The 16,200-nt window shown below is 42.5% G+C and overlaps 1 protein-coding gene across 1 annotated transcript in view; it reads left to right on the plus strand.

The window, feature by feature from the left end:
* The window catches only part of hcn4 (hyperpolarization activated cyclic nucleotide-gated potassium channel 4), a 96,374-nt gene that overhangs the window by 40,903 nt on the left and 39,271 nt on the right, over positions 1 to 16,200 (plus strand). The window contains exon 4 of the mRNA XM_048263719.1: positions 10,226 to 10,444. Coding sequence (XP_048119676.1) covers positions 10,226 to 10,444 — 219 coding nt within the window. The remainder of the gene's footprint in view (positions 1 to 10,225; positions 10,445 to 16,200) is intronic.

Consider the following 16,200-nt stretch of genomic DNA (forward strand, 5'->3'; position numbering starts at 1 on the left):
CCGTCTTTTGAGGTTCTAATAACTTTGCCTTCTTTTGCGGCTTGGCCTCAGTGGAAATGAGTCTAAAAGCAATTTGGATGTGTCAACCTCGAGAGAGAGCTGATATTGATTCAGCAAGGACTACCACAGGGATCTAAAGGAAAGGGGCAATTTATCCACAAACAAGAATCTCTCTCTCTCTCTCTCTCTCTCTGTCTCTCTCGCTCCCTCTCTCTCACACATACAAATCACATTATTCTAAACTTTTGGCCTAGTTTTTTTTTTTTGGTGCTTTTTCCTGAGCTGTTTCGATTCACTGCTGCTATTGCAGTCTTTACTGTTCAGCAATTCAATATTTTTTTTTTTCTCTTTCTCTACATTTAAAATGTTTGCTGTGAGACACAAAGCGTATTAGCCTTTTCCTCCCCTTGGGTGTTTCCACTGACGAGAGTGAATCTTGATGACGTGTGAGGGGCACAGTCACTCTGACGTTAAAAAACACACCCAGATGATTCAGAGCATGGCCATGCGCACTCTATGTGAGGGATCCAGTCCCAGGATTTTCTCATGTTTGAGGAGATCGAGTTAGAGAAACTTGCTACTTGTGGGATCTAGAGTGAAAGATCTCCTGGTCGTGTGATCTAGTTAAAAGATCTTCAGATTATGGGATCTAGTTTGAAAGACCCGTTTGATGGATCTAGAGTGAAAGATCTCCAATTTGTGGGATCTAGTTCTAGAAGGATCACCTGATTGTGGGAGTTAGAAAGATGTTGTATTTGTGGGGTCTCAAACTCAAATGAGCTGGGGGCCACTTCCGCCAATGTCATCTGATTGGAGGGCCACGTCAGTGTTAAAGAATAATACAAAAAAAGAACGGCTATTTCCTAAAATGCAAGGTTTTTTTTTTTCAAATACTGTATTTTCAAACACAAAACTACAAACAGAAAGTGCAAGTATTTTTATCTATTTTTAGACACCTGTGCTAGCAACCTTAGCTTATAAATAAAATAATGAGAAAATAAATATTAATACAAATTATAAAAACAAACAAAAAAGCATAAAAACAGGTAGGCCTATGTGTGTGTTTCACACCAAAAATATTTTCCTCTCGTAACTTTTTTAAACCTGGCAAACTAGGCATCAGGGTTAAGAAAGCAACACCATTGGATTTTATATCAAATTTTCAAAAGGCCATGGTTTGAAAGTGGTCAGAGATAAAGTCCTACTGTAAATGTAAAAATCTTTGAGTGTAAACAAAAGTTTATGAAGGGGTAAATTTACCCATCTAATTTGCCACTGGATGGCAAGCACCTCAAATGATGCACCTTTCAGTAAATACTGGATGAACATATTTGAGCAGGTTTACTTTCTTTTTTGTCATATTACCCACATAACAAATTAACAGGAAAACACCTACGTTGTACCAACAATAGTAAACTATTACTAGCCTATAACCACAAGGCCTACAATAAAGTATCCTGGTCAAATCAGTTCCTATCGCGGGTGACTTTGTAGTTCTTCAGAGCCCTATTTCTACTACCCCTGCTGTCTGTACCACGTCCATTACGGACACTATCATCACGATTACCACTGCAACCTCCAAGCTATGTTGGGCAGAGGGTCGAAATAAGCATGGTATGCTTAGTGGACACCGTCGTATACATGCAAAGACGCACCTCCATTCACAGACGCACCGTGACTATCACTGTCAATAGACGATCGATCATAATCTCCAAAAGGATATTCTCCTTCAGAATCAGAATAGGTGAATACCCAAGCCTACCCAAGACTTCATCACACGTGAACGTTTTGTGTAGGCTTATTTCTGCTTCAATTTGTGCAAAACTATGGCCTGCATCGCTTCCGCGTCATTACAAATGCACGTCTTCGTGTTTATCGCGTGTAATACAAGTATTTCCTGAAAACTTTGTGCAGCGATTTTGGGTTTGAATCAAGCTTTGGATGTCTAGCAAATAGTGGAGGAGAGTACAAATGAGATTTGTCACCGTACTTGGATCTATCGTCTTTTAACATTATGTTTATTGGTTTTAACAACACAAAACAAACAACATACAACAAAAGAACAAGACTCGGCTCAGACTCAAATATACAGACTTTTCTAATTAATTATATGACGACATAGAATGACAAGATAAAGTAACATGAGATTGGAAATTAAATACAATAAATAAAGGTTTTATCCAGTTTTACATGAATCCTCATATTAGTATGGTTTCAATATTTAACCCCATAAAGGACATGAAAGGTTCCCATGTTCTGCGAAAAATGTTATCTTTATCATGCAAAGAGGATCACATTGTAGTGACATGGATAAAATCCTGTTTATATCTTGCCCCACCATATTCCAAAAATGTTTAATTTTCCAACATGACCACAGGCAATGGGTGAGACTCCCTATCTGTATTTTACACTTAGGACAGTGGGGGGTGAGGTCAGCACTGAACTTATGATGCTGGGAGGGGATAAATGAGCTCTGTACAAAATTTTTAATTGAACTGCTTTAACCCTGTTGCAGATACTCAAGGTCCTTGCATTATTCCATGCCTCATCCCACTCCTCATCTGTAATCTCCACGCCGAGTTCTCCTTCCCATTTACCTTATAAGTGTAAAGTGCCAGTAGTGACATATTCCTTAAGCAGTCTATAAAAGAAACCTATGGAGTGGCCTGTTTGAAGTGAAAAGAGCTGTCACTCTATGCATTAACTGCTTTGGTCAGTAAGAATTGTTGTATCTTTTTTAATGAAATCTCTTAGTTGAAGGTATCGGAAAAAATCCTGTTTAGGAATATCATACTTTTCACTTAACTGACTAAAGGACATCAATGTGTCCAACAAATACATCACCTAGCCTGGAGATCCCTTTAGTATTCCAGATCTGAAAACCAGGATCTGTTATTCCTGGCAAAAAATCTAAGTTATCACATATTGGTGTAAAAACAGAAGTGGATTTATGTCTACCCTCCAATCTTCTAATTACCTTCCAGGCCTTGACAGTATAGACTGTAATTGGATTATGACATGCATTAACTAAAGGTTTTCTTAAAAATAACAGGTTTGCAAGAGGTAGTTTGGACATAGAACTTTCTATATCCAACCATATAGACAAAGGATCTTTGCGTATCCAGTCAGTGATAAAGTGGAGGTGTGCACTAAACTGATATTTCCTAATATCGGGGAGGTCAAGACCACCCTCTGACGATGGAAGGCACATGGTTGCTAAACTGAGGCGGGGCTTCTTCTTTGCCCATATGAAGGAGCTAAACCAACTGTTCAAGCTTTTAAGGGTTTTATGAGACAAAAGAACTGGAATCATCTGAACAGGGTAAAGCAATCTAGGCAAAACATTCATTTTCAGGAGAGCCACACGTCCCAGCCAAGAGATGTATTCCATCTCTCCAGATCCAATCTAATGCGTTCAAACAAAGGGGTGAAATTAGCTTTATACATTTTTATCAAAATCTGGGGTTATATATATCCCTAAATAAACAAAGCCAGATGGGGACCACCTGAAGGGGAATGGACATGGAGTTTTAGGTTGATACTTCAGACTACCCAGGGGCATTGCTTCTGATTTGTCAAAGTTTATTTTATATCCTGAGAAGGCACTGAATTTACTAATAGTGTCAATGAGATTAGGGATAGACACCTCAGGCTTAGTCATAAAGACCAGGACATCATCTGCATGAAGGGTTATCTTATGCTGTCTATTGATCATTGGTAGACCACAGATGTCCTCATTTTTCCTGATTGCCTCTGCCAAGGGTTCTATAACAAGAGCGAACAAAAGAGGGGAAAGGGGGCAGCCCTGTCTGGTGCCTCTCTGTATGCAAAAATTAGGAGATCGCAATCCATTAGTTAGAACAGAGGAGAGAGGATTATTGTAAAGTAATCGAACCCAACTGATACATTTTTCACCTAAGCCAAACTTGTCTAACACATAAAAAAGAAAGGGCCATTCGACACGGTCGAACGCCTTCCACACCATCCATTGACTGTTGATGGAACTTTTGAATAGTGTTCAGCAATCTACGCATGTTATTGCATGAATTTACTACCTTTAATAAAGCCAGTTTGGTCTTCATGAATGAGCACAGGGAGTAAGCCTTCTAATCGTGTAGCCAATATTTTAGAAAGAATCTTTAAATCTACATTTAATGTTGGCCTCCCTCAGAGACGCTGGCAGGATGCCCCTTTCTAAGGAATCCTGTAAGATGTTCAGCAGAGGTTCAGCTAATAGATTCTGGAATTCTTTATAAAACTCACTACTCAGCCCGTCAGGCCCAGGTGCTTTCCCAGAATGCAATGCACTAATAGCGTCCAGTACCTCCTCTCTGGTTATGGGCGCATTAAGTCTGAACTTTTGATCTTCTGCCAGTTTTGGAAGACTGAGAGAGGAGAAAAAGGTATCCATTAAATCTGAGGTATCCTGCTTTAAGTCCAAATGGTAAAGATTTTCATAAAAGCTCCTAAATGTGTCATTTATGGCTACATAGTCAAACATCTGCTCACCTGTATCATCTATAATTGAAGGGATCATTTTAGAATCTGATTTTTTCTTTGTTAGATAAGCCAGATATCGCCCAGCCTTATCACCCTGCTTTCATTATAATCTTTGTTTAGCAAATCTAATTTGGGCCTCTGCGTGTTCTGTTAAAAGGGAATCTAAGGCTGAGCGTAATGCAGAAATTTCTTTAAGTCACTTTGATGAAGGTTTCATAATGTAGTCCCTTTCAGTCATCTTAAGCCTAGATTCCAAAATTTTTCTTTGATCAACCTGCCTGCGCCTCTTACTGGACACATACGATATGATGAGACCTCTAGCAAAGGCTTTAGAGGTTTCCCAAAGAAGTGATGGGTCTTCAGTAGAAGCTGTATTGATAGATAAAAAGGATTGGAATTCTTCTGTGAAATAAGATATAAATTTGTGGTCTGTCAGAATTAAAGGGTTAAACCTCCAATATCTTGTTTGTGGGACTGGATTTCCAACTTGATACTGGATAAAAACAGCAGCATGGTCAGATATAACTGCGCTGCCTATAGAGCTACAAGTAATTGATTGAAATAAAGGTTTAGGAACAAAGAAATAGTCTATCCGTGTATGACATTTATGAACTTTTGAAAAGAAGGTATATTCTCTATCCGCTGGGAGTTGGGCCCTCCATATATCTATGTAATCTAGATCCTCACAAAGGGCATTAATGAATTTAGAATGGTGAGAGGTGGACATTCGCCCTGCAGGATATTTGTCAATACAAGGGTTTAAATGACAGTTAAAATGCTGTAGCTAGAAATTCACTATGGCCAGGTGGGTAGTAAACATTCATAATGGCAATCACTTCTCCATACAATTCACCTTTGATAATGACATACCGTCCTAATTTATCTTTAATGCAGTGTGTGACTTTAAATGGTAAGTTTTTCTGGAACAAAATAGCAACTCCCCTGCTCCTTGATGTAAAGAAGAAAAAAAAATCTGATCATACCCCCCTTGCTGCAACTTTAAATGTTCTATTTCGTTTAAATGGGTCTCTTGCAACATATGAACCTCCCGTTTAAGGTAAGTCAGTACTTTTCGCCGCTTAACAGGTGTATGGATACCATTAACATTCCAAGTACACAATTTAAGTAAAGGCATAGTCATTTTAAATCACAAAATACAACAAATAAAACAAAAATATAATCTGAGCCCACTGCCTGTACATTAAGATATCATTTGAGTAGAATGTAAGCCGAGTACTAAACATCAAACAACTAACGAACAACAAACAAACATATTCCAAACAGCATACTGGCATTAGGCCTAAAACTAAACACTGTCCTTCTCTAATCAAGAGATGTCGAGCAAAGGGGTTCCCTAAAGACAGAAGACAGATCTGAGCTGTAAAGTTCAATATACTCATGTCATCGCGTGGATCTCACATGAAAGCAGTCATCGAGAATAAAAAACAAAAAGGGAAGGGAAAAAATAATAGTATAGAAAATAAAGAGGCAGGAAATTCTTGAGGCTTAGGAGCCACCATCACCACTGGTCAGATCGAGGGAGTCGATGTACTACTTCTCCACCATATCCGGATCTTGTAATAGTTTCGTTGAGCCACGGAAGGTGACTCTTAACGATGCTGGGTAGATTTGAGAGGATGTAGCTCCGATGGCTTTCAGACGTTTCTTCACCCCGTCAAATCTTTTACGTTTGCGGAGAACGGCAGCTGAGAAGTCTTGGAAGATCATCACGGTGGAATTATCGTGTTTCAAAACTTGATTTTTAGTCCCGATGTTCCACGAGGCACTCATCACCCTTTGCTTATCCTGATAATTATGGAATCTCACCCAGATCGATCGTGGTTTCTGGGCGGTGGGGGAGGGCAAGGGTGCTAGGGAGCGATGTGCTCTTTCCAGCTTAATCCTGCCTGTTTTAGTTTCGATGTTCAAGATTGTAGGTAGCCAGGATTCAAAAAAACGTGTTGGGTTATCACCCTCCACACCCTCTGGTAGTCCAACAATGCGTGTATTTTTCCTCCGACCTCTATTCTCCAAATCATCGACATGTTCGCTTAAATCCGCCACCTGTTGTTCTAGCTTCTTAACAGTGCCTTCATCTTGCTATTGGGCCCACAGAATCCTCCAAAGCAGACACTCTGCCCTCCACCTCTGTAATGCGTTCACCATGACTGTCCAGCTCCTCACGATGTGCTTGCAGTAAATGTAACAGCGGATTTAACTTCTCGTCAATAATCTTTGAGATGTTAGCAGTAATTTCTGTGATCATCTCCCGTTGTGCGGGTGCTAGCAAGTTATCTTCGCTAGCCTCACTGTCCTGCTGTGTTGCTTCTTCTGGAGTGTTCTGGTTTGCCTTCTTTTTGCGTGACATGATATCCGCCTGCCTCAAAAAGTAGGCATTTATACTCATTATATGTTAGCCTACTACAGAGCTGTAAGAGTCCACAAAACTATTTCCTTACAGGCAAAAATGATACATTTAACGAAATAGCGCACCAGCTCAGCATGACAACCTTTCCTCAAGCCGCCATCTTGAGAAACCCTCTCTATCGTCTATTTTAATCAGTATCGTTTGTCGCAATTAAAAATACCCTCAATGGCCGGATTACATTATTATTTTGACATAGGTCGCGGGCCGGAATTGGGCCGGACACGTGCCGGATTTGGCCCGCGGGCCGGGAGTTTGAGACCCCTGATCTAGAGGGATCCAGTCATTGTATTGTTGAAAGGAGGGATCCTGTGTTTGCATGTGAACGACACTAAGTGAGAGTCTCTCTGATGACCTTCAGATGACTTCCTGGTGACTAGAGGAGATCAAGCCCTCCTTAGCCGTAGCTCAGCACCTGAGAGATCTGGAGAGAGGAGGAGGAGGAGGGCACCATGGGAAAGAGAGATTCTCTTTGATTCCTGGAGAGCTCCAGTGTGGAAGCATGAGTGTGAACTTCTATGCCAGACAATGTGTGTGTGAAGGGAGAGAGAGAGACAGACAGAGAGAGAGAGAGAGAGAGAGGAAGTCTTCAATCTCATTCTAAGTTCTGGCTGTTTCCCTGACATCTGGAAGGAAGGAATTATCACCCCAATTCATAAAAGTGGAGACAAATTGGACCCAAACAATTACAGAGGTATCTGTGTGAGCAGTAATCTGGGGAAGGCATTTAGTTGCATTTTGAATGACAGAATTCAAACCTTCCTTATCGAACACAATACTCTGAGTAAAAATCAAATTGGCTTTCTCCCAAATCACCGCACAACAGATCACATTTACACCCTACATCCTCTTCAATAAACTATCAATAAACATGTAAAAGACACACAAAAAATATTTACCTGCATTATTGACTTCAAAAATGTCATGACATGATCAAGTCAATGTATTCAAACAATAAATGCAGAGTGAAAATTGGCAAAAAACAAACAGAGCTCTTCCCACAGAGACGTGGTGTAAGGCAGGGCTGCAGTCTGAGTCCAACTCTGTTCAACATCTACATCAATGAACTAGTGGTAACTGACAGTAAATCTTTCAAAGACAAAAATCATGATTTTCCAGAAGAAACACAGATGTCAGGAACACAGACACATGATCACCCTAGGTAGCACCGTCTTAGAGCACACAATGCAGTATACTTACTGTACCTCTGTCTGGTCATTACTGCATCAGGACGTTTCAGCATGTGAATGCACTAAAAGAAAAAGCCCTATATGCTATAAAATCCAAATTTTACAATATAAATATACCAGTCAGTATCTGGTGCAAACTATTTGACAGTATAATACAGCCTATTGCGCTATATGGAAGTGAGGTTTGGGGTCCACTCAGTATGCAGAGCTACACTACAGGGGACAAGCATCCTACAGAAGCCCTACAGTACATGCCGAATTCTGCCAAACTGTATTAAAAGTTCAAACTAAAACACCCAACGACGCATGTAGAGCAGAATTAGGCCCTTACCCATTGGCTATATCTATTCAAAAACTAACCTGAAATCTAGTCCCAAAAACTCTCCAGTTTATGGCATTAAAAACCCAGGAACTGAACCCAGAAAAGAGTCCCCTGTGCCAGCTGGTACTGAAGTTCACTAATTCAGTAACAACAACTAATGCACTATATGCTCAGACCAGTTCTGCTTCCAAACTACACATTTGTGTCAATAAAAAGCAAAAGAAGGTTATTTGGAACATTGGAGAAACCAAACTACAAGCCAAAGTAGGATGAAATTCTATCTAACCCTAAAAAGAGATTATCAATTAGCAGAGTATCTCATCTCTGTCAGAGATACAAAGCAGAGGCAAATCCTGACCAAGTATAGGCTCAGTGACCACACCCTTGCAGTGGAAACTGGTAGGCATAGAAAGACCTGAATGCCAAAAGAAGAAAGAACATGTGGTCAGACAGGAAAGGTTGAGAAAGAGGAACACTTTCTTCTATACTGTGAAAAGTATGAAGAATTAAGACAACCCTTTTTCCATAAATGTAAAACCACCTACCCAAATGTATGAAAAAATGGCCATCCTCTCAGGAGAGGGTCCTTCAGCTGCCTTGGCAGCAAAATATATACCATTATGCCATAACCTGAGGGACACTAGTGTAAACATATATTTTTTTTAAATTTTATCTTTTATTTGTTTAGTCTACATGTATGATCTATGTGTATGTGTGTGTGTGTGTGTGTGGGGTATTGTATTGTTTTTTGTCTTTCTATCTATCTATCTATCATTTTTTTATTTTTTTTATTTTTTTTACCTTAGGTCATTCTTTTGTTTATTGCACTTTATTGTGAAGCACTTTTGTGCGGCTCAGACTTCTGCAAATGTGCTATAGAAATAAAATTTGACTTGACTTGACTTGACTTGACTTATGATGCTCCCAACCATGCTTTCTTATGATGCTCCCAACCATGCTTTCTTATGATGCTCCCAACCATGCTTTCTTATTGTCTCTCCTACCATGCTTTCTTATTGTCTCTCCTACCTTGCTTTCTTATTGTCTCTCCTACCATGCTTTCTTATTGTCTCTCCTACCTTGCTTTCTTATTGTCTCTCTTACCTTGCTCTTTCTCTCCTGTCTGTTGCCCTCTTTCTTACCCATCAATTAAATTTCAATTCAGTTCAATTCAATTCAATGAGCTTTATTGGCATGACTAAGATTTATAATGTTGCCAAAGCAGTAATTACATGAAGAGAAGAAAACAATTAGCAATTAATAGTAATGATAACAACATGGACTATGGAGAATAATAATAATAAAACATTAGAACATACACAGCCTATACCATCTCTCTCTGTCTAGTCTTGCACACCCTTAAGTTTTTATCTCTCTGTCTCTCTGCCTCACTCTCTCTCTCACCCAAATGTCCTCATTTCTTTGTACTGTTCCTTGTTCTCTGTTTGTCCCTGTGTTATTCCTTTCCTTTCTTTCTTCTTGTTTCTTTTGGTTGGTTGCAGTTTTAAAGATGTAATGGAATAATGTACATCTATACACATCTATATACATCTATACATATATTGTTGTAATAAAGAGTTAATAAGTCATTAATTTATTGTGTGGCCCCCCATGAACGGTATTCATGTCATAATGATCCTACACTTCCAATTTCGTTTCTTTTGGTTGGTTGCCGTTTTAAAGATGTAATGGAATACTGTACATCTATACACATCTATATACATCTATACATATATTGTTGTAATAAAGAGTTTGTTAAAATTCAGATTGTCTCTCATCCTTGTGCAGAATGACACGTGGGGCCAGCAGTACTCGTACGCACTCTTCAAAGCCATGAGCCACATGCTGTGCATTGGGTACGGCATGTACCCGCCGGTGGGCATGACGGACGTGTGGCTGACCATCCTCAGCATGATCGTGGGCGCCACCTGCTACGCCATGTTTGTGGGCCACGCCACCGCTCTCATCCAGTCCCTGGACTCTTCACGCAGGCAGTACCAGGAGAAGGTGAGAGTGTGTGATTGTGCGTGTATGTGTGTCTATGTGAGTGTGTGTGTGTGTGTGTGTGTGTGTGTGTGTGTGTGTCAACGTGAGTGTGTTTGTGTGTGTGTGTGTGTCAATGTGTGTGTGTGTGTGTGTGTGTGTGCGCGCCCGCGTGTGTGTGTGTGTGTATGTGTAAGAGTGAGTGACAGCGAGGTAGAGAGCGAAAAGGCCCTCTATTTCCTTGTTCAGTGCCTGTGGGCAAAAGCACTCCTCTGATGCCATGATGGTGAATTAGAAAAGTTCTGGAAAAGCAGAGAAAAGTGTGTGTGTGTGTGTGTGTGTGTGTGTGTGTGTGTGTGTGTGTGTTTCTGTGTTCTGTGTACAGCGTGGAACATAGTGATAGAGAGAGAGATGGGCAGAGAAAGAGACAGAAGGACAAACAGAAGTAAAAAAACAAGGCTAGGATTAGTTTTTTCCATCAAGTCTTTTTTCCCTCAAAAGTATTGAGGCGGGAGAAGACTGCTTCGCTGCGGAGCTCAGAGAGGCCGAGAAGAGAGAAGAGAGAAAAAGAGAGAAGAGAGTGAGAGAAGAGAGAAGAGAGAAAATACGCACAAACCAACAAGCAAACAAGCAAACTGCCATTTAGTGTTAAGGACTACAAGGTGAACAATGGCTCTCTGTGTGTGTTTGTGTGTGTGTGTTTTCTGAGTCTTTCTTATGTGTGCGTGTTTTTTTTTTCTGTTTGTAAGAAGTAGGTTAAATGGCTGCCGCAGGTGGACTCACCTCAAATCACCCCTTAAAAATCGCAGAGCTATCACATGAATACCCCCACACACACACACACCCCTCCTCCCCCTTCCCTACACAAACACACAAAACTTTGGGGTGAGTTTGCAACCTTGCAGGACCCAGACCTAGATTCCCTAATTTTCTGCAGAATGAGAAATGAGAGGGCGGGAAAGAGCAGGAAAACTCTCAAATGCACACACACACACACACACACACACACAAGCAGACAGGCAGACAGGCAGACACACACAGCCCTGATTGAGTAGTCTCTGTTGCCCTGCACTTCCTGTGAAAAGATGGAATGTAGACTAAAAAGACTAGTCAAAGAAATAAAGGAAAGAGAGAGAGAGAGGAAGAGAGAGAGAGAGACGCAGAGTTGTTATTTGGCAAGATTTATAAGAAACACTCATAAGAAACAGTTAGCGTGCGGCCTCAAACCTTACTAAGGTACAAAAATTCAATAATTCAGTGTGTAAAAAAGCACGGAACTACCAAATACTGTAGCAAAACGATATTTGACTACATTTGTTGTAGATGAATATATTCATTTTAAAGATTAATTATATGCTAGTTTGCTAGTGCTGTTTGTACATGCTGTTCAGTTATTAACCAAAAGGGAAAAAATGTAAATGTTCCAGTCAGAAGCAGGGATGCCTGAGGATGTGTGTGTGTGTGTGTGTGTGTGTGTGTGTGTGTGTGTGTGTGTGTGTGTGTGTGTGTGTGTGTGTGTGTGTGTGTATGTGTGTGTGTGTGACTAATCCCGACATGTCCCATTCCTTTTAGATGATTTTAGTGTTGCAGAAAATCCCACAACTCTCCGTTTCTCTCTCCATCTCTCTTATTCCCTATTCATCCCTCCCTCTCTGTCTGTCCATCTCTCTTCACCTCTCCATCTCCCCCCCTTTCTCTCTCTCTCTTCATTGCTCTAGTTCATCTTCACCTCTCCATCTCTCCCCCCTCTCTCTCTCTTCATTGCTCTAGTTCATCTTCACCTCTCCATCTCCCCCCCTCTCTCTCTCTCTTCATTGCTCTAGTTCATCTTCACCTCTCCATTTCCCCCTCTCTCTCTCTTCATTGCTCTAGTTCATCTTCACCTCTCCCTCCTCCTTCCTCTCTGCGGTCCTCTCCTTCGTCTAGTCGTCTGTCTGCTGGCCTGTTTAACTGGGCGCAGGTATGACGGCAGCTGGAGCACTTCTCCCTATGGAGCTGCCTCCAAGGCCGCGCCATCCTTCCAGGCAGACGGGAATGGGGGTCGTGGCATTCTTCTTGAGTGGAGGATGCTATTCCATCCCTTTCAAGCAGGAGCGTTATGCCATTCCCCCAAAGGCCGGGAGGAGGGTTGTCGCTCCATCTTTCTCGGATGTTGAGGTTGAGGTGGTGGTGGTGGGGGCGGGGGGGGGGGTGCTGCTGTGTAACTGTGTCCCATGGCAACGAGGTCTAACTGTGCCATTTGTTTCCTTGGCAGCCCGCGGCCAGCGTTGGCTGGCAGGCTGGGCTATTAGCAGAATAAATTGCGATTAATTTTTAAGGATGTGGGTTTTCCATTTCTCTTTGAATATGTCTGCATGGTGATTAATACTTAGCTCTCTCTCTCTCTCTCTCTCTCTCTCTCTCTCTCTCTCTCTCTCTCCCCTCTTCCTCTTCTTCGTTTTCTTCTTCCCCTCTTTCCCTTCATTCTCGCCCTCTTACAGAAATGTGTTCTTTTTCTTTTTTTATGTAGGCAGTGTCTTTTTCTCTCTTCCCCCTTGTCTTTTCCTTGCCTTTGCTCATCCGAGCACTGAGCTTGCTAAGCTCTCTCCGTCTATCTATAGCTGTAGACAGAGCAACCAGCTTTCCCACTTAACACAGAGGCCTTTGCTTCTCCACTTTCTCTCATTTGTCTTCACTTCTCTCTCTCTCTCTCTCACTCACTCTCTATCCCTTTCTCTTTCCCTCACTTTCTGTCTTTCACAATTCCTCTGTTGCTCTCTCTCCCTCTCTCTTGTTCTTTCTGCCCCCCCCCCACCGTCTCTCTCTCTCTCTCTCTCCTTCCCTGCACTCTCTGAGGAATAGTTGTGGCTTCAGCTTAAGACAGTTTCCTCCACTTCCCCCATCTTCCTCGTCATCTTCCTCTTCCTTGTCATCCTCTGCCCACTTTCTGGAAACAGTTTACCTTTTTTCTGAGTGGCACTGTGCCATTAAGGTTTATACATTGTTTTTGCAACATTTCTTCAGCTATCAGGTTAATACAAGGTGGCAGGCTACAGGGTATACATGGAAATGTATTTATTTTCTTCATTGCTTTTTAATTGGCATACAACACTGTCATGCGGTTTATACATGGTGCGACTAATACACTGGAAATGACTGTATGCGTTGCATGTGCGCTTTTCACTCTGTAGGAGCATACACTGTTACGGCCAGCCTGTTGGAGTGACTGTTGTATGTAGGGGCCCAACACTCGGGCGTTGGTGGGAGTTACTAAACCTCCTCTCCCCCTCTCCCTCTCTCCCTGTGTGCCCAAATGGCAGGTTAATGCAGGCATCTAATCCCCAGGAGTGGGGACATGCAGCCCTGGCCCACTGGCCCACTTGTGTTAGCTGTGTTAACGGCAGGATGGGACTAGCGCATCTGTCTCCCCTCCTGGGACCTGACTCACAGGCAGAGGACACAGCAGCTAAAATGCCACGAGCTGACCACAAAAATCCCCTTTTAAACACACACACACACACACACACACACACACACACACACACACACACACACACACATCCACAATGATAAATGACCAGGCCTGTTAATCGCACAAGCCCACTGGCCTACTCGTTTTAGAGCCAGGCGGCCATCTTGTTTTTGAAGCTAACATTTGCTCATTAGAGAGTAGGGGATTTTGTTGTTGGTTTTTTGTTCCCTGTCACGGTGGGTGATTTGGCTGTTGTGATCATGGCTTAAAGAGGCCCTCAAGGCCCTTTCACCTCCAGATGTAGGCTAGGTTAGGAATTGAGCTTAGCTGTGTGGTAGGGGAGGTTTGTGGGTGGTGGATGAGAGTGTGAGGTCAGGACAGTGCAGACATGGAGGAGTGCGCACAGACATGTTAGTACACATAAACACAGACATACACACGCACACACAGACACAACACATACACAAACATACAGTATAAGTATATACTCTTTTGATCCCGTGAGGGAAATTTGGTCTCTGCATTTATCCCAATCCGTGAATTAGTGAAACACACTCAGCACACAGTGAGGTGAAGCACACACTAATCTCGGCGCAGTGAGCTGCCTGCAACAACAGCAGTGAAGGGTTAGGTGCCTTGCTCAAGGGCACTTCAGTGTTCGTGTCTACTGGTCGGGGTTCGAACCGGCAACCCTCCGGTTACAAGTCTGAAATGCTAACCAGTGGGCCACAGCCAGGGGCGGAATGGGGCACTAAACCCACCCCCAATTTAAAATACTAATAGGCTATGTATAGGCTACATTTGGAGAAAGGAACTATGGATAGTGCTAATGCAATACAACAAGCCAATCAACCACAAACCAGGCACTTTTTAATAAATGTGTAAGGAACTAGATAAAGTGCAGTTAAAAACAGCTTTGTGGGTGGATGGAAATTTCAAGCATCATGCAAGGACATGTATCTGGCTATCATAGCACTCCAATAGTTGCCTGTATAAATTTAAAAAAGGCCTAGCCTACAGACAATGCCAACCTAATAACACAGGTAAATACATGAATGACATATAGACAGTGACCGAGTGGTATAAATATTGGTTGGACTTTCCAAACCTCTGAAGTGTAGATAGCGGAAAATTCTTACTGCATTTATCACGTCGATGGCCGCGTACGCCTCACGGCCGCGATAACAGCTCTATGGGCCGTCCCCCGCATCACAAGACACTCCTCCGGGCCGACCGAAAAACTCCCCTCCCGTCTCCGATTGCCATTCCGCCTCTGGCCACGGCCATGTGCTGAGACTCTCTCTCTCTCTCACACACACATGCACACACACACAGTAACAGCCACACACACACAAATACAAACACACTCATCTACAGTGTTGACTCCCACCAACCCACATCAATTAGCCTCAGAGCACCACTTCCATTATGAGCGAGTGAACGGTATCTGGATGGGCAAAGACAAGGACCCTGGTGGATGGGAGAGAAGAGGAAGAAAGAAACATTGAGAGAGAGAGAGAGAGAGAGAGAGAGAAAGAGAGAGAGAGAGAAAGAGAGAGAGAGAGAGAGAGAGAAAGCAAGAAAGAATTAGATGGATAGAAGGACAGAAACGAGGGAGAAGTCTGATAAGTCTGAGAAAGGGTGAGGATGAGAAAAGGAAAGAGATTGATAGAGAGAAAGAGAGAGAGAGCGCATAATGGGGAGGATAGAGGGCCATCTGCTAATGTGGCACAGTGACAATGCGTAGGTGACATACGGGTGACAGTTTAAATCAGCCGAAAAAAACAATCTTGAACTACCCCCCTCCCACACACACCCCTCCCCACCGTCCCAGGAGAGGGAGAGGGAAGAGGAGTGCATCTGTGAGGAAAGTTCAGAAAGATTATGCCACTGCCAGCTCCTCTGAAGAGAAAAAGGGAATAAAGGAAAGAAATGAAGGAAGAGGGGAAAAATAGAAAGAGGAGTGGAAAAAAAGAGGAAGAGAAAAAAAGGGAGAAATGTTTGCAGTGCTCACAAAGACGAGGGGAAATTATCATCAGAAAGCCCGAGTGTAATCTGCTGTGAATAGAGAATTCTATTACAATGTGGAGCCGCGTGATAAAGAGCTGGCTGTCAGAAGCAAGCACGCTGGCTTAAATTAGCTCTTGTAAGGAACGAGGAAGTCTTCTAACGCTGAGTGGGGATGGAAGTGGATAGACGCCGGAGCGAGGTTCACTCCACACGGCCCAAACGCCCCGACGTCATACTGTGCTGCGGCGCGCGATACCCCACGCCATGGCTGACGTGTTTCGCCCAGCAATTAGGGTCAGGCTGTACACTCCAGAGTCAA

The sequence above is a fragment of the Alosa alosa genome, chromosome 14, assembly GCF_017589495.1.
Source record: "Alosa alosa isolate M-15738 ecotype Scorff River chromosome 14, AALO_Geno_1.1, whole genome shotgun sequence".
NCBI classification, from domain to species: Eukaryota; Metazoa; Chordata; class Actinopteri; order Clupeiformes; family Clupeidae; genus Alosa; species Alosa alosa.